We start from the raw sequence: 22,456 nt of genomic DNA on the forward strand, positions 1-22,456 counted from the left end.
GAGTCTTTATCTGTCTCTGTCACCAAAAGAATTTTTCTTAAAAAGTTGACTTGAGCTATCCACCTCCAGAGAAAGAACTATTGGAATCAGGTGGATGCGGATCAAAGAATATTATCTTTCACATCAGTTTATTTATGGTTTTATTTGGAGGTTTTGGTTTGTCTGAGTGTGCTCTTACAACAATGACCAATGTGGAAGTGTGTTTTTTCATGATGATCCATGTATGGCCCAGATTAAATTGCTTACCATAGGGGCTGGGGGGAAAAGGAGGAGAGAAAGGGAGGGAGGGAGATAGTTTCAATTTTAAAATTTTGGAAAATGTATGTTGAAAATTATTATTACGTGTTATTGGGAAATTAAAATATCTTTGGCAAAAAAAGTTGACTTGAAGCTTATTGTTCTAGTGCATTTTGTGAAATTGACTTCAGTCAAGTTCTGGAATTGCTAAGTTATGGTTCTGAAGTCAGGACACCTAGTCCAAGTCTTTCCAGTAATTTGCTGTGTGAATCAGACAAGTCATTTTGCCTTTCTGCCTCAGTTCCTTCATCTTTAATGTATAAGAGTTGATAAGATAATTCTGAGATGTTCTATATTCTAACACACTATGGGAACCTATCAAAGCTGAACCCAATCTAATTAGGTAATATTCTATTCAATTTAAATACCTGGAATTAACTTTATTATTCAGAATTTTATTCCTATTCTTGAAACTTCACAAATTCATTGACTCCTACCTAAATCACTGGGCAAACCTCTGGGGTGACTAGACTGAAGAAACTGAAATGGCTGAAATCAGGTATCAGTCACCTTTCTTAGACTCTCTTTTTTAGGAAACTGTCACAAATCTCTAATTTTTGGATCCACCTGGATGTCTTGTCATCTCCTTAAATTCTTCATGTCTAAAACAGAGCTCCCAGAGATTGAACAATCTAATTCCTTCTCTGCACTTTCTTATTTCTAACAAAGAAAATAATTATTCTAGGCAATCAGGTTCAAAACCTTGGATTCATTCTTGACTCTTTCCCCTCCTACTCCCTTTACTTCCTTCTATTTGTCCCTTTCTTTTCTTTTACATCAGTCTGTTCACTGTTGTTAGATTAATCTTCCTTGTGCATATATTTGGTTGTGTTAGTTCCTAATTCTCAAGTCTTCAATGAGTCCCTATCGCTTATTAAGTAAAGTTCAAATTCCACTGGTCTGGTATTCAAGACTTTTTTTTTTAAACATTTATTAATATTCATTTTTAACCTGTTTACATACTTTATGCCCCTATTTTCCCCTTCACCCTCCTGCTATCTCCCCACCCATGGCCGACGCACATTTCCACTGGTTGTAACATGTGTCCTTGTTCAGGGCCTATTTCCATATTGTTAGTTGCATTGGTGTGATAGTTTCGAGACCACATCTCCAATCATGTCTGCCTCAGCTCCTGCATTCAAGCAACTGTTTATCTTCTATGTTTCCTCTCCTGCAGATCTTCCTCTGAATGTGGGTAGCGTTCTTTACCATAAATCCCTCAGAGCTGTCTTGTGTCATTGCATTGTTGCTGGTACAGAAGTCCATTACATTCGATTTTACCATAGTATATCAGTCTCTGTGTACAATGTTCTTCTGGCTCTGCTCCTTGCGCTCTGCATCAATTCCTGGAAGTCTTTCCAGTTCACATGGAACTCCTCCAGTTTATTATTCCTTTTAGCATAATAGTATTCCATCACCAGTTTGTTCAGCCATTCCCCAATTGAAGGACATACCCTCCCTTTCCAGTTCTTTGCCACTACAAAAAGTGCAGCTATAAATATTTTCGTACAAGTCTGTTTATCTATGATCTCTTTGGGGTACAAAGCCAACAATGGTATGGCTGGATCAAAGGGCAGGCATTCTTTTATAGCCCTTTGAGCATAGTTCCAAATTGGCATTCAAGACTTTTTACAACCTAATTTTACTCTACTGTTCTGACCTTACCTGATAGTACCCTTTTCCACATACTGTATACTTTATTAAAAAATTTGACTCTCTAACAAACAAAAATCACATGATTATCTCAATAGATGCTGAAAAGGCCTTTGACAAAACACAACACCCATTCCTATTGAAAACTCTTGAAGAATAGGAATAGAAGGACCTTTCCTAAAAATAATAAATGGTATATATCTAAAACCATCAATAAGCATCATATGCAATGGGGATAAATTAGAAGCCTTTCCCAATAAGATCAGGCATGAAACAAGGATGCCCATTATCACTTCTATTATTTAACATTGTACTAGAAACACTAGCAGTAGCCATTAGAGAAGAAAAGAAATCAAAGGTATTAAAATAGGCAATGAGGAGACTAAGCTATCACTCTTTGCAGATGATATTATGGTCTACTTAAAAAATTCTAGAGAATTAACTAAAAAGCTAGTAGAAATAATTAACAACTTTAGTAAAGTTGCAGGATACAAAATAAATGCACATACACAATCAGCATTCCTATATATTTCCAACATATCATAGCAGGAAGAGGTAGAAAGAGAAACACAATTTAAAATCACCCCAGACAATATAAAATACTTAGGAATCTATCTACCAAAACAAACACAGGAATTATACGAATACAACTACAAAACACTTTCCAAACAATTAAAACTAGATCTAAACATAACTAACATAATAAAAATGACCATTCTGCCCAAATTAATTTACTTATTTAGTGCCATTCCTATCAAAGTACCAAAAAACTTTTTTACTGAATTAGAAAAAAACTATCACAAAGTTCATTTGGAAGAACAAAAGAACAAGAATATCAAGGGAAATAATGAAAAAAAATGTGAAGGAAGGTGGCCTAGCAGTACCAGATATTAAACTATACTATAAAGCAGTAGTCATCAAAACAATATGGTACTGGCTAAGAGACAGAAGGGAGGATCAGTGGAATAGACTTGGGGTAAGTCACGTCAGCAAGACAGTGTATGATAAACCCAAAGAGCCCAACCTTTGGGACAAAAATCCACTATTTGACAAAAACTGCTGGGAAAATTGGAAAACAATATGGGAGAGATTAGGTTTAGGTCAACATCTCACACCCTACACCAAGATAAATTCAGAATGGGTGAAAGACTTGAATATAAAGAAGGAAACTGTAAGTAAATTAAGTGAACACAGAATAATAGTATACTTGTCAGAGTTCTGGGAAAGGAAAGATTTTAAAACCAAGCAAGAGTTAGAAAAAATTACAAAATGTAAAATAAATAATTTTGATTATATTAAATTAAAAAGATTTTGTACAAACAAAAACAATGCAACCAAAATCAGAAGGGAAACAACAAACTGGGAAAAAAATCTTTATAACAAAAAACTCTGACAGAGGTCTAATTACTCAAATATACAATGAACTAAATCAATTGTATAAAAAAATCAAGCCATTCTCCTACTGATAAATGGGCAAGGGACATGAATAGGCAATTTTCAGATAAAGAAATCAAAACTATCAATAAGCACATGAGAAAGTATTTCTCTAATAATTAGAGAAATGCAAATCAAAACAACTCTGAGGTACCACCACACCTAGCAGATTGGCTAAATTGACAACAGGGGAGGGTAAAATGACAACAATGTTGGAGGGGATATGGCAAAATTGGGACATTAATGCACTGCTGGTAGAGTTGTAAATTGATCCAACCATTCTGGATGGTAATTTGGAACTATGTCCAAAGAGCTCTAAAAGATTGCCTGTCCTTTGATCCAGCCATACCATTGCTGGGTTTGTACCCCAAAGAGATCATAGATAAAAAGACTCGTACAAAAATATTTATAGCCATGCTTTTTGTGGCAGCAAAAAACTGGAACATGAGGGTATGCCCTTCAGTTGGGGAATGGCTGAACAAATTGTGGTATATGCTGATGATGGAATACTATTGTGCTCAAAGGAATAACAAACTGGAGGAATTCCATGTGAACTGGAAAGACCTCCAGGAATTGATGCAGAGTGAAAGGAGCAGAGCCAAAAGAACATTATACACAGAGAAGAATACACTGTGGTAAAATAGAATGTAATAGACTTCTGTACTAGCAGCAATGCAATGATCCAGGAAAATTCTGAGGGACCTATGGAAAAGAACGCTATCCATATTCAGAGGAAGAACTACAGGAGAGGAAACACAGAAGAAAAACAACAGCTTGAACACATGGGTTGATGGAGACATGATTGGGGATGTAGACTTGAAACGACCACCCCAATGCAACTATCAACAATATGTAAATAGGTCTTGTTCAATGACACATGTTAAAACCAGTGGAAATGTGCATCAGCTATGGGAGTGAAGGGGAAAGTAAGAACATGAATCATGTAACCTAGGAATATTTTTCTAAAAAATAAACAAAATAAAAAATAATTGACTCTCTCAAGCTTCCTCACCTTCATGCTTTTACTCATATTATTCCCTATGTCTGAAAACTGCCTCCCTTTCCCTCTGTATTTGCTGACATACCACCTTATTTGCATCTCTAATGCATTAAGCATATATCCTTTTGTATCAGAGTCATTCATGTATGAATTACAAGCACCCTACTATGCTCTAAACTTTTTCAGGAAAAGGACAATGTTTTCGTCTAAATTTTATGTCTCTCTGAGGCTCTGTACACAGTAAGCACTTAATTAATATGTTGAATTTTAATCAGTCAACAAATCATTTCAGTTCTTTTATCATCTTTCATATCTGCCTGCCCTTCCCATTCCCCTTCTGTGACCTTGGGCAAGTGACTTCCCTCTCTGGGTTTCAGTTTTTTCCTCTAAAATCGAGAATTTATACTAGATGATCCTTCAGGTCCCATCTAGCTTTAATATGATACTTGGAGGGTATTTTAAGGGTTACTTTAAAGCCTACATTTAGCCTTCTCTCTAAAAGCATTCATCTACTTTGTATAACAGTTACTGCTCTACCTCCCATTCCTGGTAGTTTAGATGCCAAATATGAAGGAACAACTGACCTTAGGATCTTGGTATCAAGACTAATTGAAGTATATAGTATGTATTTTTGTTAATTTTTTAATCAATAAGCATTTAAGTACCTACTATGTGCTAGTCTTTCCAATTAGACTGTAAGTTCATTGAAGAGAGGAACTGTCTTATGCCTTTGTATGTTGAATGTCTATAGAAGGCCTTCAATAAATGTTTGTTGATGAGAATGACTCACAGATTTGGAATGATTTTTGTTCTAGCTTTCATGTATGGTCCCTGAAACTTTCTCATGTCTTCACTGACCAGTATCCGAAACAGTGAAATGTGAGAATCAAGGATTGATTTGTCTGTTTCCTAGATAAACCAAAGGAGAAATGAATTATTCTTTGAAATCTTTATAAAACTCTACAAGGACAAAGAAATGTCACTGGAGCTATTCCAGGACTATTAAAGAATTAAGAATTGAGAAGAGAAACAGAAAAATACAATTACAAAGTATTTCAGGAAGAGCTTTTGGGAAGCTTAAATCTCTGCTAAATTAGGCATTGAGACCAGCTGTCCCAGAAGATTTTAGTCGTACCAAATGAATGCAGAAGAATGAAAGCACCTTGTAAATGAAAACTCCCAGATTTCATTAACCCTATTTACCTGGGGAAGATGGGAGGAGGGTGGTGCCATATTTGTTATATTGCTCAAGAATGGATATGATAGGTTTAAACCATTTTTGCCTCATAAAAGAGTTGAATTACATGCCATTTTAATTTTTTATTATGTTTAGAAATAGTCTAGGAATACAGAGATTACATGTCATTTGAAAGTTTGGAAGAATTCACTGATGGTTTGATCTGATCTTGGTGTTATTTCAGGGAAGCTCATTACTGGCTTATTTGATTTCTTCTATAACTGATCTATTGAGATTATGTTTCTTATTTTGTAAGTTTGAGTATATTTTGTAGGCATTTTTTCTTTTATGCTCTCACTTAAATAAAATTGTAAATCTCTGATTTCTCATTTTATCAAAGATCCTTGATTTCATCAATAGGGATCATCAATTGCAACCGCCTCCCCCACCCCCAATAATTGTGATCCATTAATAACTTATAATTTTAGAATGTTGCCTGTGGCACAGGAAGGTTAAATGACTTGCCTGTGGTCATGAAGCTAATAAGTATCAGAGATGGAATTTGAATCTGTATCTTTCTAGCTCCAAGTAAAATATCCTATGGATTATGCCACTCTGCTGTTCATATGGCTAATAGTTTTCTTTAGCAGTCATTGTCAACACTTTAAATTTCCTAATGGCTTATCAGTATTATGGGAATTCTTGGCATTTGGAAAGGATCTTTATAAGCTGATGAGGCACCTAGGGAAGAACAAGGCAACCAGATAGTGAATAATCTGAAGTCAGTTAAGGAGGACATGAAAATTGTCCTCAAGTACAAATTGTTCTATCATGTTCTATCTTACAAGGAGAGGTTAGACTTGATCTCCTGGGCCTGAGGCAGTATATGGAGGAGTAATTAATAGGTGGGAGTTACAAAGGGTTTTAGGTAGGGAAACACTCTTATATTGGTAGGAGCTCCTGTCACAACTCTCTTGTCTCCTCCACTTCCTCCGTAGTTGCTTTGCCCTCTGTCAGAACTATCTTTATTTTTCCACATCCTTTTAATATTTTGTTTTCCTCTTTTGGAATGTAAACACTTTGAGAATAGGAACTGTTTGGTTTTCTTGTTTTGGTATCCTCAGCAGTTAGCACAGAGCTTGGCATAGAGTAATAATAAATGTGTTATCTATTCACAGATCCATCAAACATCCACCCATTTATTCATCCATCCATTTTTCTCTCTCTGTCTCTGTCTCTCTCTGTTTCTCCCTCTCTTCCCACTCCTTTCCTCTCATCTATTTATTTATCTTTCAAATTATCCAAAAGTAGAACTAGCATCTTGGAGAGGTAGTAAGTAGGTTCTCTTTCATTGGAGGTCTTCAGTCAAAGTTTAGATGACCATTTTCCAGCTATGTTGTAGAAGGAATTCTATTTGAAATAGGGATTGAACTAGATGGCTGCTGAGGTCCCTTCTAACTCTGAAATTAGGTGTTTTGGTTTTTTTTTTGTAGTATAAATGCTTAAATAGAGTCCCTTTGCATTTTTACACCCATTAGCACAACATTAGCAATATACCCATTAGCAGAAATAATCTTGCAAAAATTGGGGGTGGGGAGGGAAGGGCCACCTCCTTGATGTTTAAAAGATTATATTAGTCAAAGGGGAAGAGGAATTATGTTCATGTGTTAAGGATGAGAGAATGCTATGGCACAGTATAGTCATATTATTCTCTTTGAGCTCTTTTTAATGTGTAATGTGGTCGCAACAGCAATGATTTCCAGAATAGTTCTCTGATATGTAACCAGGTGCTAGATTGGATAGAGCACTGGTCCTGTAGTCAGGATAGCCCTGAGTTTAAATCCTGTTCCAGACACTCATTAGCTGTATGAATTTGGGCCTATCTTAAAACTTGCACAGCCTCAGTTTACTTATCTGTAAAATGTAGGTTTTGAACTTAATGGCCTCTAAGATTCCTTCCAGATCTAAATGAATTACTTTGTAATCCTAATAAAGTCCAGTTGCCATAAAGATTGAAAGCACTTGGTAAATAGTAGGTGCATGATAAATACTTGTTGACTTTTCTTGTCCTCTGTCCTTCCACAAAAATCTTTCTAGATTGAATTATTATGGCATAAAAGTGGTCCTTGTTTCCTAAAGGCAATTGCAGCTGATCAAAATCTAGAGCTGGTCCTATCCAGCTGGGAAGGTTTTAAGAATGAACTCAATGGCTTTGTACCCCAAAGAGATTATAAGGAAAAAGACTTGTGCAAAAATATTCATAGCTGAGCTCTTTGTGGTAGCAAAAAATTGGAAAATGAGGAGCTGTCCATTGATTGGGGAATGGCTCAATAAATTGTGGTATATGTTGGTGATGGAATATTATTGTACTGAAAGGAATAAAGAACTAGAGGAATTCCATGTGAACTGGAAAGACTTCCAGGAATTGATGTAGAGCGAAAGGAGCAGAGCCAGGAGAACAGAGACTGATACACTGTGGCACAATTGATTGTAACTAACTTTTCTACTAGCAGCAAAGCAACAATCCAGGACTATCCAGAGGAACTTATGAGAAAGAATGCTATCCACATCCAGAGAAAGAACTGTGGAAACAGAAATGCATTAGAAAAATATATGATTGATCATGTAGTTTGATAAGGATATGATTAGGGTTTTGAAGTAAAAAGATCACTCTACTGCAAATATGAATAATATGGAAATAGGTTTTGAACAAATACATATATAACCCAGTGGAAATTCTTGTTGGCTTCAGGAGTGGGAAAGAAAGAGTGGGAAGGAGACATCATGAGTCATGCAACCATGGAAAAATTTTCTAAAGAAAAAAAGAAAAAGAAAAAGAAAGAATGGTCCTAATGATATCTGTTGCCTGAGGATTAGCTTAGCTAAGTTTGGAGAGAATGTGAACAGGAACTGGGAACAAGAAATCCAGATATGGAGTCCATTACAGGAGAAACCAGAGGGTTGATTCAGTGTCAAATTAAAGACAGAGTGGGGGAAAATAGGAACCTGATATAATGAGAGTCAATACAGAGAAGAGCCAGGGCTCAGGCTTGTAATGCTGACAGAGTCATTCTCAGATCCAGCTTAGCTTTTGAGGCAGCTGGGTAAGAGCACTAAGCTTGGAGCAGGTAAGACCTGAATTAAAATCCCTCCTAAGACACCTACTAGCTGTGTGACCCTAGGCAAGTCATTCAACCTCCTTCTTCCCCAGTCTCCTCAACTATAAAATGGGTTTAAGCATAGCACCTGTCTCCCAGAATTATTATAAAGATTAAATGAGATAATTATAAAGTGCTTAACACAATACTTGGCACATAGTAAACAATTACTTTTTTTCCCCTTTCATTTCATCATCTGTGAATAATTCCCATGTACAATTGCCATTCCCACTTGCTGATCCTCTATACTTATATCACTGGGGTGGGGTGAGGAGCACATTTTGTATTATCAGTATTACTTTAAAAATAAAACCTTCTTTTTCTGTCTTGGTAACAACTCTAAGACAAGAGCAAGAGCTAGGCAAATGGGGTTAAATGACTTGCCTATGGTGACACAGTTTGGAAGTATTTGAACCAAGGTCCTTCTGACTCCAGGCCTGGTACTATATCCACTGACCCACCTAGCTGCCCCCATGTATCTTACTGAACATTGTGGAGCACTTCATCTTGACCTCAAACGACAAGGTGACCCTGAAGCATGTCATCTAACCAATGTTTCAAATTACAAAGTAGAGACAGATGACACAGTTCTTCAATTTTAGCATCTAGTTATAAAACTTAAATCTCCAAATAGTAACTGATAAGAAGTTTGAGTTTAATGATCTCACATGTTCATCAGATTAATAGTCTTAGGTGAATTGGAGTTGTGAAGAACCTGATCCTGGCATGTGTTTGGCTGCTTGTTGCCTCCAGGATAAAATAACTCTTCCTCTCTTTGGCATTTCAACCCCTTCCCAACTGCTCCCAGCCTGCCCTTCCAGACTTATTTTGCATTGCTCCAACTCATGCCCTCTAAACTGGTCTTCTTGCTCTTCATCATACACGACAAGCTGTCTCCCATTTCTGCCTCTCTGCACAATCTGTTCCTCAGGAATGGAGAGCCTTTCTTTTTCACATCTACTTCTTAGAATCCTTCAGAGTTCAGCTCAAGTTTTTTCTGATTTCTTCTAGCTATCTCCCACCCAACCCAAATTACCTTGCCTGCGTTTTATATAGCCATATCCATATATATATATATATATATANGAGAACAAGAATAAGCAAGAACTACTTAAGCACAAAAGATTGGCAATATTGTCCCTTATAAGTAACTTCAGACAACTTCCCAGGGAGGATGGAGACAGACCAAAGCAACAAGAAAACTTGAAAACTCTAAGGTAGTTTACAAAAGTACAGGTGTCTTGCTACTATTTTTATTAACACTTTTTAAAACTTTGTATTCATTGACACTGCAAATTCCACGGAACTATAAAACAATATAAAGGATATATGTGTAATAGGAGGGGGAATAGGGAAGGAAGGGAAGAAGATTGAAAACAGATGCTATAATTGCCCGTTTCTTCACATTGTTCTGTTTTTTTCAAGAGATGACTTAAAAAGAGCATCAAAAAGAACAAAACATTCATTAGATTCTATATATGTATATACATGTATATATGTATATATATATATATATATATATATATATACACACACATACACACACACACACACACACAAGTTGTTTCCTCTTATCAAATGTAATATCCTTAAAGTCAGGGATTTTTATTTTTTGTCTTTGTATTCTTCGTTCCTTATACACTGTCTGGCACATATAGCTGCTTAATACATTTTTATTGATTGATTGGTTAATATGTTTCAGTTTCAAGACTGTCAGGAACATACTTTGGTTGCTTTATGGTAGAAACAAAGTTACTCTGTATAACTCCCAGTTAAGGGGCTGTCATTAAGTTCAGGATTTTCTAACCCTGAACTTTCACCCTCCGAATTCAACAACCTTAAATATATCATTCTGCTACCCAGATTACTTATAGTTTTCTTTTGTAATCACTAAACACTAGACAGAGCTATGTTCAGTTGGCTACTGAAAAATTAAGAAAAGAGCTTAGTGTCTGCTATTGTTTACCTCTAAAATAATCATCAGTGGAATAGGCAATTAAGTGGATATTAACAGGGACAGATGGAGAAGAAGGTCTTCAATGAAATTCAACTTTACTACTTTGAAATCTGTTTGGAAGTCATAGAATCATCAACTACAAACATCATTGAAAGTTGTCAAGTAGAGTCAGATCACAATGTATTGCGGATATTGCCTAGAGGATTTCTGTTCAGGTAGGGGTTAGACCAGACCAGTGGTTCCCAAAGTTTTTTGGCCTACTGCCCCCTTTCCAGAAAAAATATTACTTAGCGCCCCCTGTCACATTCTATCACCACCCCCAAATGCACCTGTGGCCATCACCGCTCCCCTGGATCGCTGCAGCACCCATCAGGGGGCAGTGGCGCCCACTTTGGGAATCACTGGACCAGATGATCTCTGAGATTACAAGATTCTATGAAATTTGACTATGTTTAACCATAAATCTGTGAAAAAATCATTTCAAAAACTATGCAGGAAAATTCCAATTTCATAGTTCTGCAAAAATGTGATAGGTAAAATCCATGCTGTAGGAGACAGTGAACTTGGACTTTTGGTATATATTTTGTCTCTGCCACTTATTGATTATGTATCTTTTGGCAAATCATTTAATCTTTTTTTGGCCTCATTTATAAAATAATAGGGTTGGACTAGATGGTCACCAAAGTCATTTTACACACTTCACATTCTGAGAATTTACCTGTTATGTGTCTTGGGCAATTGGCTAATGCTGCTGTGGAGTTTGATTATATAAATTAATGCAAAAGTAAAAGCACTTGAGGAAACATTTTAAATGGCATGCCTATATGATCACTTTCTGACTATATCATCACTGTCTTGTACAATAGTGCCCTCTACAAACATTCTGATTTTCTTTGTAAAATTGTGTTATTTGGGGATAGCTGGGTGGCTCAGTGGATTGAGAGCCAGCCCTAGAGATGGGAGGTCCTAGGTTCAAATCTGGCCTAAGACACTTCTTAGCTGTGTGACCCTGGGCAAGTCACTTAACCCCCATTGCCCTAGCCCTTACCACTCTTCTGTCTTGGAACCAATACACAGTATTGACTCCAAGACGGAAGGTAAGGGTAAAAAAAATTGTGTTATTTATTAATAGTTTGATAATAGATACCCTACATTTAGGTACAAACCAAATATTTATGGATTGATATATCTATAACATATTTAGATTTCCAGAGCAGCCAGATTTTGTATTGGGAGTCAAATTTCAAATGGAAAGGGCAGGATTAAAAACAGGTTCTGAGTCCCTAAGGCTTGAGCCACTTGGTAGCCTTAAAGCACCTCCTCTGAGTGGTATTTTGCCTTTACTAAAACGACCACTTAGTTCAGATTGTGAAATCTAGAAAGCAAGGCATAATGTTTGCATTTTGCTCTACTTTATTTATGTTGTGTGCTGTACACAAAGCATCCATGGACACTTCATAAATAGGACAGAGAAAAGAGGAGAATGACGATGAAATGCTAAGCAGGCTCCTGCTATGTTAATGATGGCTCATTATTACTCTGTGAATAAAGTTATAGGATATAGTAGTCCTTTCCAGGGCCAGATTTCTAACTCACCCTTGGGCCTAATTATCTGCAAATTGGATTGCCTGGAGGCTCCCTCTACTTCCTTGCTTTCTACTGTTATCAAATCCTGGCCTCAGTGAAGGCTTCTCTCCTTTGACTCTGATGTTTAATTTCTCTACTTGCTCTGGAATCTAAAATGCTCCATTTATTTAGTCTACTTTAATACATGGTAATAACCTCTGGTAAGGACTAGGTCAGTTCCTAAAGGCAGAATAATAAATGCTCAAATTGGTTGCAGGGCAAAAAATGTTTTTTTAATGGCATCTCAAACTACAGTTCCATCTTTTTAAACACTGCTCTTAGAAAGTTCCTATTTTTCCTAATAACCCTGGGAAATTTCCCTGCCAGTCTCTCAGATAATGCAAAGTTAATCAGGGAGAGAGGGGAACTCGGCTTTCTGGAGACCCTCCTTTGGCATCACATATATTTCTGAAGGTTCTGTGCTGCATAGGTTGCTTGTAGGGGACTAATGAGTCCATAAAACCTGACAGAAAAAGGACACCAACCTTGCTGTGATGGAGCTGCACCCATCCTCCATAGCCATATCTCTGTAGAGGGTAGAAAAGCATAATTACTTTCTTAAAGGTTAGAAATGGAAAAAAGTCCGTAGTTCATAGAACTACTGAATTCAGTGAACACAGTATTTAAATTCTCAAAAACAAATAACAATGAGTATGACATAAGCTAAAGACTCAAATAGGAATGAACTAAAATACTTAAGTAGATCTGTGATCTCATTGGTTCAGAAGTTCCTTCCAACACAAGTTATCCACACCTTGTCTCTACTGTTTAGCCCCAAGTCTTTATCTTCCTATGATATCAACACAGGAAGTCTTCCTAATATACTGGAATTTTTTCTTGCTTTCTCCTTACATCACCAGGGTACCAGTGGAAGATTCTGGCTGTCTACTTGTCATTTCTCTTACTCCTCATATTTTCTTCCTCTTATGAATTCCTTGATGACAATTTCCTCCTGTTTTTTTTTCATTATTGGTCATTATTGGTTCATTATTGGTCACATGTTGCGGTGAACCATATTTAACTCACTGTTGGACTGTTGAAAACTGCTTGAAAAGCAAAGATCTATGGATGTGTAAAGGTATGTGTTTTGTGTGAGTTTTTCATATAGACCTGCTACAAGGAGCTTGGGTTTAAGTCCCAAATCTTCCCATTTTTAACTTGGAAAATTAATTCTTCTCTCTAGGTTTCTTCTTCTATAAAATGAAAGGGTTAGATCTGTGATGGTGAACCTGTGGCTCATGGGCCAAAGGCAGAGGGACTCCAGTGGAGCTACTCCCCTCCCCCTCTCCACCTTGCCTGATGATATTTTTTTACATCCCTCACCCCTCTGCCCAGCAGCCCAATGGGAGCACTTTCTTCCTCCCCTATGTGGGGTAAGGAAGTAAGACAGGATGCACCCAGCACTTGATGGGGAGAGGGGCATGGCATGTGGTCTGGTGGGGGCAGGGGAAGGGCCTTGCATTCTGTCTTTAAAAGATTTGCCATCACTGCTATAGTCCTTTAAATGAATCCTTACTGACTTTTAAATTTCATTTTCAGTGGATTTTCCAAATCTTAATGGAAAGAGAGATTGATCTGAAATCAAGAGAGACCTAGTTTGGAATCCTCCCTCTCACATTCAACTGTATGACTATGACAAATATGGTACCATGCAGAGTGCTGAGTTTGGAGGCAGAAGATTTAGGTTCAAATCCTAGTTCTGTCACCTTCCCCCCTGGATCACCTTGGACAAAATAATTTAATTTATTTGCCTCTCAAATTTCTTTATATGTAAAATGAAGGTTTTGGGCCAGGCCAGGAGACCTTTGGTTCCTTCTGGTTCCAAATCTATCATCCTCAAAAAGTAAGTCTCTCTAGCTTTGGTTTCCTCACCTGGAAAATGTGGATAATAATTGATAGTCTTCTTTACCACGCAGGGCCATTGTGAGAATCAAATGATATAAGGTGTGTAACATTCTCTGTAAATTTTAAAACACTATACAAACATCAGTTTTTGTTTTCACAGAAGAGAACTGAACATCTTATTTTATTGAGACTATGTTAACTTTGGTAGTACAGTCCACAGAGTGCTGGAACTGGAGTCAAGAAGACCTAAATTCAAATCCATTCTCAGACACTATTTAGTAGTTCAATCCTGGTCAAGTAGCTTAACCTTTGTCTGCTCTTTCCATTTTCTTCAATCACAAAATGAGGATAATAATAGCACCTAGAGGATCAAGTGAGATAATATTGGTAAAGCACTTGGCATAGGGCCTGACACATAGTAGGTGCTAGATAAATACAAGCTATTATTGTTATTGTTGTTATTACTAGACCTCCAGAGAAACATCTCATTCATATAATTCCTACTGACTCTACCCAGAAATCCAGCAGTCAGGCACACACAAAATAACACTAGGGAACATAGTAGGAGAACATTTTAGACCTTTATACCAAAGCAACTCTAAGTTTCATGGCACCTTTGCTGCCATCCATTTCCTCATTCTCTCAATCCTTAGGTGTCTTGGGGTATCCAGGCTAAGATGCTTACATTGAAGCCTCGCTTAAATATTTAATATTTGTGGGTGGAGTCTGTGGTGATTACTTTAGGGACTCAGTCTCAGCTAAGCTGCTCCTCCACTACTCTACACTCTGCTCTTCCCTGCCCTCCTGTTATTTTTTTCCCCTTTAATGTCAGACTTCAGTTGAACTCTACACATGCTTTTGATAATATTCTTTGGATTTTTGCTCTATGGACTACCCAATGGCATTTAACAAGTTGAAAGAGCTTTGTAGAATTTTTGCAGGCATTTGCAGCCAATAGAGCCTTTTCAAGACATTTTAATTTGGTGCTTTAACTTCAAATGAATATAACAGCTAGAGTACTGAAAAAGTTATCTGTAGCTTAATTGCATCATATTTTTCTATGCTCGTGAGAGCTCACTACTTAAATAGTAATAGCTTATTATTTATAGAGTGGTTTAAAACATACAAAGAATTTTCTTCACAACAAGCCTGTGATATAGGTGACACAAGTATTATTATTTCCTTTTTATAAATGTGGAAACTGAGGCTCAGAGAATGACTTTTTCAAGGTTCAGAGATCTAACTAAGGTAGGGTGACTGGGCCTTTGCCCCAGAGTACTAAATTTAGAATGTATTGACAAAATTCAAAGGACCCCAGAAACAACAGCTCAATGATTATTGCTATTGGAAACTATAGCTAGGCTGAACTGCAATTTTCTTTTCCCAACTCTTCAAATGATGTCATACCTTGTACTATTTCCCCCTATTTGCAAAAATTGCTAGAGGCACTGCAAAAATCACATAGCAAATGAGAAAGCTCCTATTCAAAGGACATTTATAATGAATTTTTAAAATAAAATTAATGGCAAACAATGTCTAATATATCTTCTTTCTGAAAACCAAGCTTTCACCTACAGTATTACTTAAAATCATGATATGTTTATTATGTGTTCTTTCTAAAAACTGAAAATAGCAAAATATAATAAAATTATTAATTAGAAGATGAGAATATATTTATGTATATGCATATTATATATAAACTTGAAATAACATCTTTAGATTTGTATAATTTCCTTTGAGCTTATTAGAGGAGGGGATTCTTACATGCTGAGGTTGTCTTCTATAATTACTTTGTGTAGAGTTGGTAGGGACCATAGAAGTCACTCATATTTGATAGACAAGGAAATTGAGGCTTAGAGAGGTTAAGGGACTTGCTCAAGGTCATATGGGTGGTAAATGGCAGTGCCAAGATTTCAACCCAATTTTTGCCTCTCAATCCAATACTCAATCCAGTATACAGTACCAACTATCTCACACAGTTCTTATATTTATTATTATTACTATTATTCAAAGCCCTTTACCTTCTGTCTTACTATCATTTTCAAGACAGGAGAGCAGCAAGGGCTAGGCAATTGGGGTTAAATGAATTGCCTAGAGGCAGACAAGCTAGGAAGTGCCTGGGACCAGATTTTATCCCAAGTCTTCCCCACTCCAGGCCTGGCACTTTATTGTTATTATTTTTTTTTGTCAAAATCTTTATTTTTGGTGAAGGTGGACCTTAACAAATTTATAAAAACCCAAAAGCCGCCCCATGAAACCTGTATTTCCTTAGATGGGATATTTCCCAAGGTCTCAGCAAAAACTGCGAGGTCCAACAACACTACTTTCTAGAAAACATGAAAAGCTCATCCTAACTGGTTTTTTTGATCTTCCTCATTTGCAATCAATTAATGATTAGCCAATGCCCTGTTGATTCTGCCTGCCCCCTTTCCTCCCTTCAACTATGAAGTGAAGGTCACCTTGGTTTGCCTATTAATATTTAAAAAGCAAATATGGGCTTAAAAGAGGCATTGATTCTTTCAATAAAACCTGAGGTTCTAAAATGAGACCTAAAACCAGATTATTCTTTTCATGCCTTTGTTATGAAGCTTGCAAAAGAAAAATGGAAAAAAAGAAAGAAAGAAATGGTAAGAAAAGCAGATGAAAGGGGAAAGGTGTATTCTGCAGCTGTGCAAGAAATATTTTAAAACAAAAGGAAAGTCTTTAATGTTACATCCAATCCATTTTGCATCATGACTTCCCTAGGGTGCTTGAACAAGAAAGGAGCATGATGTCAAATTTATTTGTGTCTCTGACATCTTTGTTTCATTTATTGAAGTTTGCATATACATTTAATGTAACTGAGTTTCTGGCCATGTGCCCCATCATTGAATTTATCATTGATGCTTCTGCTTGTAATTAGACTCTTATAGGATAAGTCTGATGGTTCAGTCCATTGCTTGGACCTACATCTTTTTTTTTTTTAACCCTTACCTTCCTTCTCAGAATTAATACTGTGTATTGGTTCTAAGGTAGAAGAGCAGTAAGGGCTAGACCAGTGATGGGAAACCTATGGCATGGATGCAAAAGATGGCATGCAGAGCACTCTCTGTGGGCACATGGCCACCCTCCCCCACCCCACCTGGCTCCCAGAGTTCATTACTAGAAAGGCAGAGGGACTCAAATGGAGTTGTTCCCCTCCCCCTCTCACTTGCCCCTCTCCCCATTAGCCAGTGGGAGTACACAGTGGGTAAGGTGGGTGGCTCACAGGCAGCAGAGCTGGAGGGGAGCAGAGCAATTAGACTACTTGCCTCCCCCTCTCTACGCTTGCTGGGGACATTCCTCACATCACCCGCCCTTCCACCCAGCAGCCCAGTGGGGTTTTTCTTTCTTTCTCCCTCCCCTTTGTGGGGTAGAGGGGGGGCAGGGTGCACCTGACACTCAATGAGGGGAGGGTCATGGCACAAGGTCTCTTGAGGAGACTGGCATGGCACTGGGTCTGGGGGGGTTGGATGGGATGGGGCCTGGCATTCCATCTCTAAAAGGTTTGTCATCACTGCCTTAGAGGCTACTGCTTTCAATCTTTCATTTTATAGATGAGCAAACAAAGTTACGTACAGTTTAAATGACTTGTCCAAGGACATACAGTTATTAAGGTAGGAATTGAACCCAGGTCTTCCTGAGTCTAATCCAGTGTCCTATCCACTATTTCAGATTGCCTCATTTACAGTGTTTCTTAGGGTCAGGAGGAACAGAATTACCAAGTTGTCCTCATTTATTTATTTTGTCACATTTAAATATCGTATTTCTGCATTTGATAATCTGGCACTGCCCTCTTAAGAAAATCAGCCAAGGGGGGCAGCAGGGCGGCTCAGTAGATGGAGAGCCAGGCCCAGAGATGGGAGATCCCAAGTTCAAATCTGCCTTAAACACTTCCTAGCCGTGTGCCTCTGGGCAAATCACTTAACCCCCATTGCCTATCCCTTATTGCTCTTCTGCCTTGGAATCAATATATAGTATTGATTCTAAGACAAAAGGTAAGGGTGTAAAAAAAATCAGCCAAGTCATCCCTCCTCCACAGCCTTCTACCTGAAGTGTCTTTGGGAGACCTGGCCTTGGCTTGCTTATCAATGAGGTCGTTTGTTTTTTACATCTGACCTTCTTCATTGCCCTATGGTTATCCAGTATCCTTATGTTGACCAGTGGTTATTCAAAGTCCTTTCCTGAATTATCCTACTTAGGCTTATTTTCTTTTCTTCCTTTCTTGATATACTCAAAGATTATTTTCCTCCCTAGAATCATAGAGCTTTGAAATGAGAAAGAACTTATATCTAATAAAGTTTCCAGGTATCATTTTGTAGATGAGAAAATTAGGACTCAGAGAGGAAGTAAACACACTAGCTCTGGCACCCTGGGGAAGTCACTTAACCTCTGTTTCCCTCAGTTTTCTCATCTGTAAAAATGAAATAATAATAGCACCTACTTCCCAGGGTTATTGTGAGGATCAAATGAGATGACAATTGTAAAGTCAGTGCCTGGCACATTGTAAGCTCCATGGACATGTTAGCTATTATTATTATAATGACTTATTATATTATATTATTATATTATGATGATGACTTGCCCATAGTCTCATCTTGAGTTAATAGAAGGGCATAGATTAAGATTGTAGACTCCTGATATATACAGGAATGCTTAAAAAACAATAACAATTTAAGAAGCATTTATGTATGTTTTATATGACACATTGTATCTCCTCTTACAAAATTTTTTATTTTCTCAATGTACAATCTCAGATAAATGTTAGGAGGAAAGCAGGTAGAATAAACTAATTCATCCTAAAATCTGAATGACTGATAATACCAAGTTCTTGAAAGGGATTTTTTCTTCCCAGATCATTAAAAAATATCATTAACAAATGGCTCTTTGATATATAGAATCTTAGGCAGGTATAAAACAAAGATTTTCTAGTGGTATTAGGAAGAAATTTTGTGTCCTGGCCCTTTCAGTGCTTGCTTAAATAATACCTGAAGTCAAAATTGGTACAATCCTTACCCTTTGGACTTTGTTCTTGAGTCTTTCACCCTCTTCCCCTCTCCTCAAAAGAGAGTGGTACTTAAAATCACTTGAAACCTCTGCCATCAGCTCCCAGACTTCCTCAGTATGGGGCCTGGGATTTTCTCATCTTCTTTCTCTTTCTGATATGTTGCAGAATCTATACAAATGTTCTTTTGGCCTTTTTCATTCATTCATTCTGGCTCATTTCATTGGCCAATACTCTTTTCATGGATGATCAACAATGATGGAGCTTGTGGACCATTTCAGGGACTCCCACCTGTGTAATATTTCAGGATAGGATGTTAGACTTCTCAGGATTGATTTCCCAATGGGTATGTCTGTGCAACCTGAGAGGTCTTAAAGTCTGCAGTAAAGTCTGGCCTCTAGATTCCAGCTTTGGAATGTAGTGTACTCTCTAGAGAACTGAGTTTCTTGTTTATTGTTCTTGCTATTTGGTACGAATCAAGCCAGATTCTCCTATTATCTAAACTATTCAGGGGTAAAAAAGAATACTGTGATGCTCCAGCCATAAAGACTGCAGTAAAATGACTAACATTTCCTAGGCCCAAATGCACTGAATACTGTCCCCTAAGCAAATACACCTAACTGCTCCTGTGACAAAAACTTATGAATTGAGAGCTTTTGGTTCTTGTATTTCATGAAGTCATTTATATCAAAAAGAATCTACTTCTTCAGGAATGCACAATTGGGCCAAAAGGTCCCTGAGGAGCAAGTTCTCAGCAAAGATGTTATTTTTGTTTGTTTTTTGTTATTAGCTGGGAAGGAAGTGGTGGTGGTGATGGGGGGAACAGCCTTCAAAGACTTATATTGGTGATGGTTACAGAAATGTATAAGTTAGAGTTTGTAGCTTTTCTTTAATTTTTTTAATTGATGTTTTTCTTAAACATAAAATTCATTTCTGAATGTGCCCCTCTCTATTCTCCTTCCCAGTGTACCATTATTTGAACCTGAGAATAAAAAAAGGAAAAAGAAAGCACTTGAACAAAACCAACCACTGCCTCAAAAGAGACTGATAGTGTAGGCAATATTGATTCCTATGGTTCCCCCACTTCTGTAAAGAAGAGTGGAAGGTGCATTTTCTTATCTTTTCTAAGGCCAAGCTTTGAAGCCATCATTTCATTGTTTTTTAGTTTCTTTTTCTTTTCCCTCCATGTGTTGTTAGAGTCATTCCTATTTTCTTTTCCTAATTGTGGTCTGTAACATTTCAAAAGGGATCATTCCAGAATTTGAACCTTTGGGCTTCTGCTTTTGAGGAGCAATGGGTGGTCCTGGTGTCACATACTAAGTCTTTGAGTGGGGTGGGAAGTGCCTATCACAGATTCTCAAGAGCAAAGCAGTAGAGTGGGAATCACAGCCAATTTTATTCAGTAGAATTCCCTATACAATATAATTGGAGGGTCATATTTTGCAGCTGTCAAAGGGAACTAGAGACCATGTACTCTCGAGTAATCAATTCTCAGAGGCAGGTAGAATTCTGAGCTTTCATCTCTATCAGTACACAAAGAAAATTTGGGATTACCAATCCTCTAGCACACGGATAGGGAGAAAATAACTTCACTTGTGCCTGGAATAAAATTTAAATTAGATTTTAGAATTAATTTGTTTTTTCTTACTTGGATAAGAAGTGGAATATTCTCAGTGGTATAAAAATTCCAGGAGAATGAATATTCTGTGTGTGTGTGCATGCGTGCACGCATGCACAAGACAAACAGCGAGTAAGAGACAGAAAGACAGAGGGAGAGGGAGAGGAACTGATAGAGAAAAATACAGAGGTAGAGAGAGAGGCAGAGAGAGAGAGAGAGAGATATTGAGAGAGAAATGCTTTCCTAGCTTGAGCTAAACTAAAAACCATTTTAATTTTATCCTTTTTTTAAAAAACAACTTCCCTGACTTCACCAAGGAATATTCATTCAGAAATTCATTCTGAAAAAAGGAAAAGCAAATTTCAAACTTTATAAAACCACACATTGTACTTCTTAGACAAGCCCATTTTACAAAGGATGTGTCTTTTATTCTGGTCTAGTGTTTCTAACTTCATTATTCTTTATAACATATCTAGCAAGCACCAGGCAAAAGGAAAGGCAAACCAGACAGGAATAGGATTTAGAGTTGGCAGAGACTTTAGATACAGAGGATGTCGAATCGAGCTACCTCATTTCCAGCTGGGGAAAAACCAATGCCCAGAAAGAGAGCTGGGATTCGAACCTAGGTTTTCTGCATATAGAATCAGAGGACAAGTTTGAAATCCTGACACCTTTCTAGGTCTTCTTTTCCTCATCTGTAAACCAAAGGCCTTGGACATCATGATCTCAGAGAACATTCTCAGTTCCTAATCTTATTATCTGGAGTTCAGCCAAAAAACCATGGGTAAAAAGGTAAAAAGCCTGTGTACCTCTTTCTAAAACACGATTGAAAACCTTGTAGATCTGCCAGGTTTTCAATGTGTTGGGAAGATTATGCAAATGAATTTGATGATCATTTACTTGAAAATCCCAATTTTCAATTCTGCAGCTGTGACATGTCCCTCTGCATCTGTTTGCTCATTTACAATCTGATTTAAACCAAATAAAGCTGCTTGACTTCTGCCAGGCAGATTTGTGATCCACAGGGGGTGAGATATTGGCAATAATAATAATAATAATAGTAATTTGAAAAAGAGAAAAGTTCTGATTTCCTCACATGAATTATTTCTCAAAAACAAGTTTCAGAGACATGGAAAATGAATTTGGAATTAGCAACATCAAAAAACATTAAATCATACAATATTAAGGAAATCTAACATTTCATTCCCACAGAGAGGGTTATAACATAAACACAGAGAAATCAACGAAGGAAATAGGGGTTCAGCAAGGTCATTGAAAGTTACCTTTCTCAGGTCAGGCCATTCTTTAGGCAGAATATGACTGTGGATATCAATTTTCATCTCCAAAGGATCAACTGAAGGCCAGAGTGAAAGAGAAGAAAAAAAGATTGTTTTGTCCAGTGTTATCTTTGCAGGTCATTCAGTTAATCAAGTTACTTGAATTTCTACAAAGATTCATCCTCCCTAGCCAATCAGTAGCTTGTGTCTCATGAGCTGGAATCTCACTGGAGCTGTCTCACTCAAGTTCAAAGTATTCATTGTTTGTCAAAATTGCCTTGGGTCAGCAAAACTTAAATCAGTTCTCCCTGTGCTAATTGTTAAAATCTGGACTCTCACCCTCCTCACTAGATTAAAAATACTGTAGGCTGCTTCAGCTTAGACTAGGCTG

General features: G+C 37.3%; 1 protein-coding gene across 4 annotated transcripts in view; it reads right to left on the minus strand.

Annotated features, from left to right (window-relative positions):
- ACMSD (aminocarboxymuconate semialdehyde decarboxylase) overlaps window positions 1–22,247 on the minus strand; it is a 90,783-nt gene extending 68,536 nt beyond the window's left edge. The window contains exons 1-3 of one of the 4 annotated variants that reach the window (XM_044669907.1): window positions 22,072–22,243; window positions 19,182–19,461; window positions 12,788–12,829 (exon numbers count right to left, since the gene is read on the minus strand). In XM_044669907.1, the coding sequence (XP_044525842.1) occupies window positions 12,788–12,829; window positions 19,182–19,268 (129 nt within the window). In that variant the 5' untranslated portion in view covers window positions 19,269–19,461; window positions 22,072–22,243. Of the gene's footprint in view, window positions 1–12,787; window positions 12,830–19,181; window positions 19,462–22,071 lie in introns of all 4 variants that reach the window. The other 3 variants (XM_044669905.1, XM_044669909.1, XM_044669906.1) reach the window with 3 other exon arrangements.
- Between the last annotated feature and the right edge of the window lie 209 nt (window positions 22,248–22,456).

The sequence above is a fragment of the Gracilinanus agilis genome, chromosome 3 (assembly GCF_016433145.1).
Source record: "Gracilinanus agilis isolate LMUSP501 chromosome 3, AgileGrace, whole genome shotgun sequence".
NCBI lineage: Eukaryota > Metazoa > Chordata > Mammalia > Didelphimorphia > Didelphidae > Gracilinanus > Gracilinanus agilis.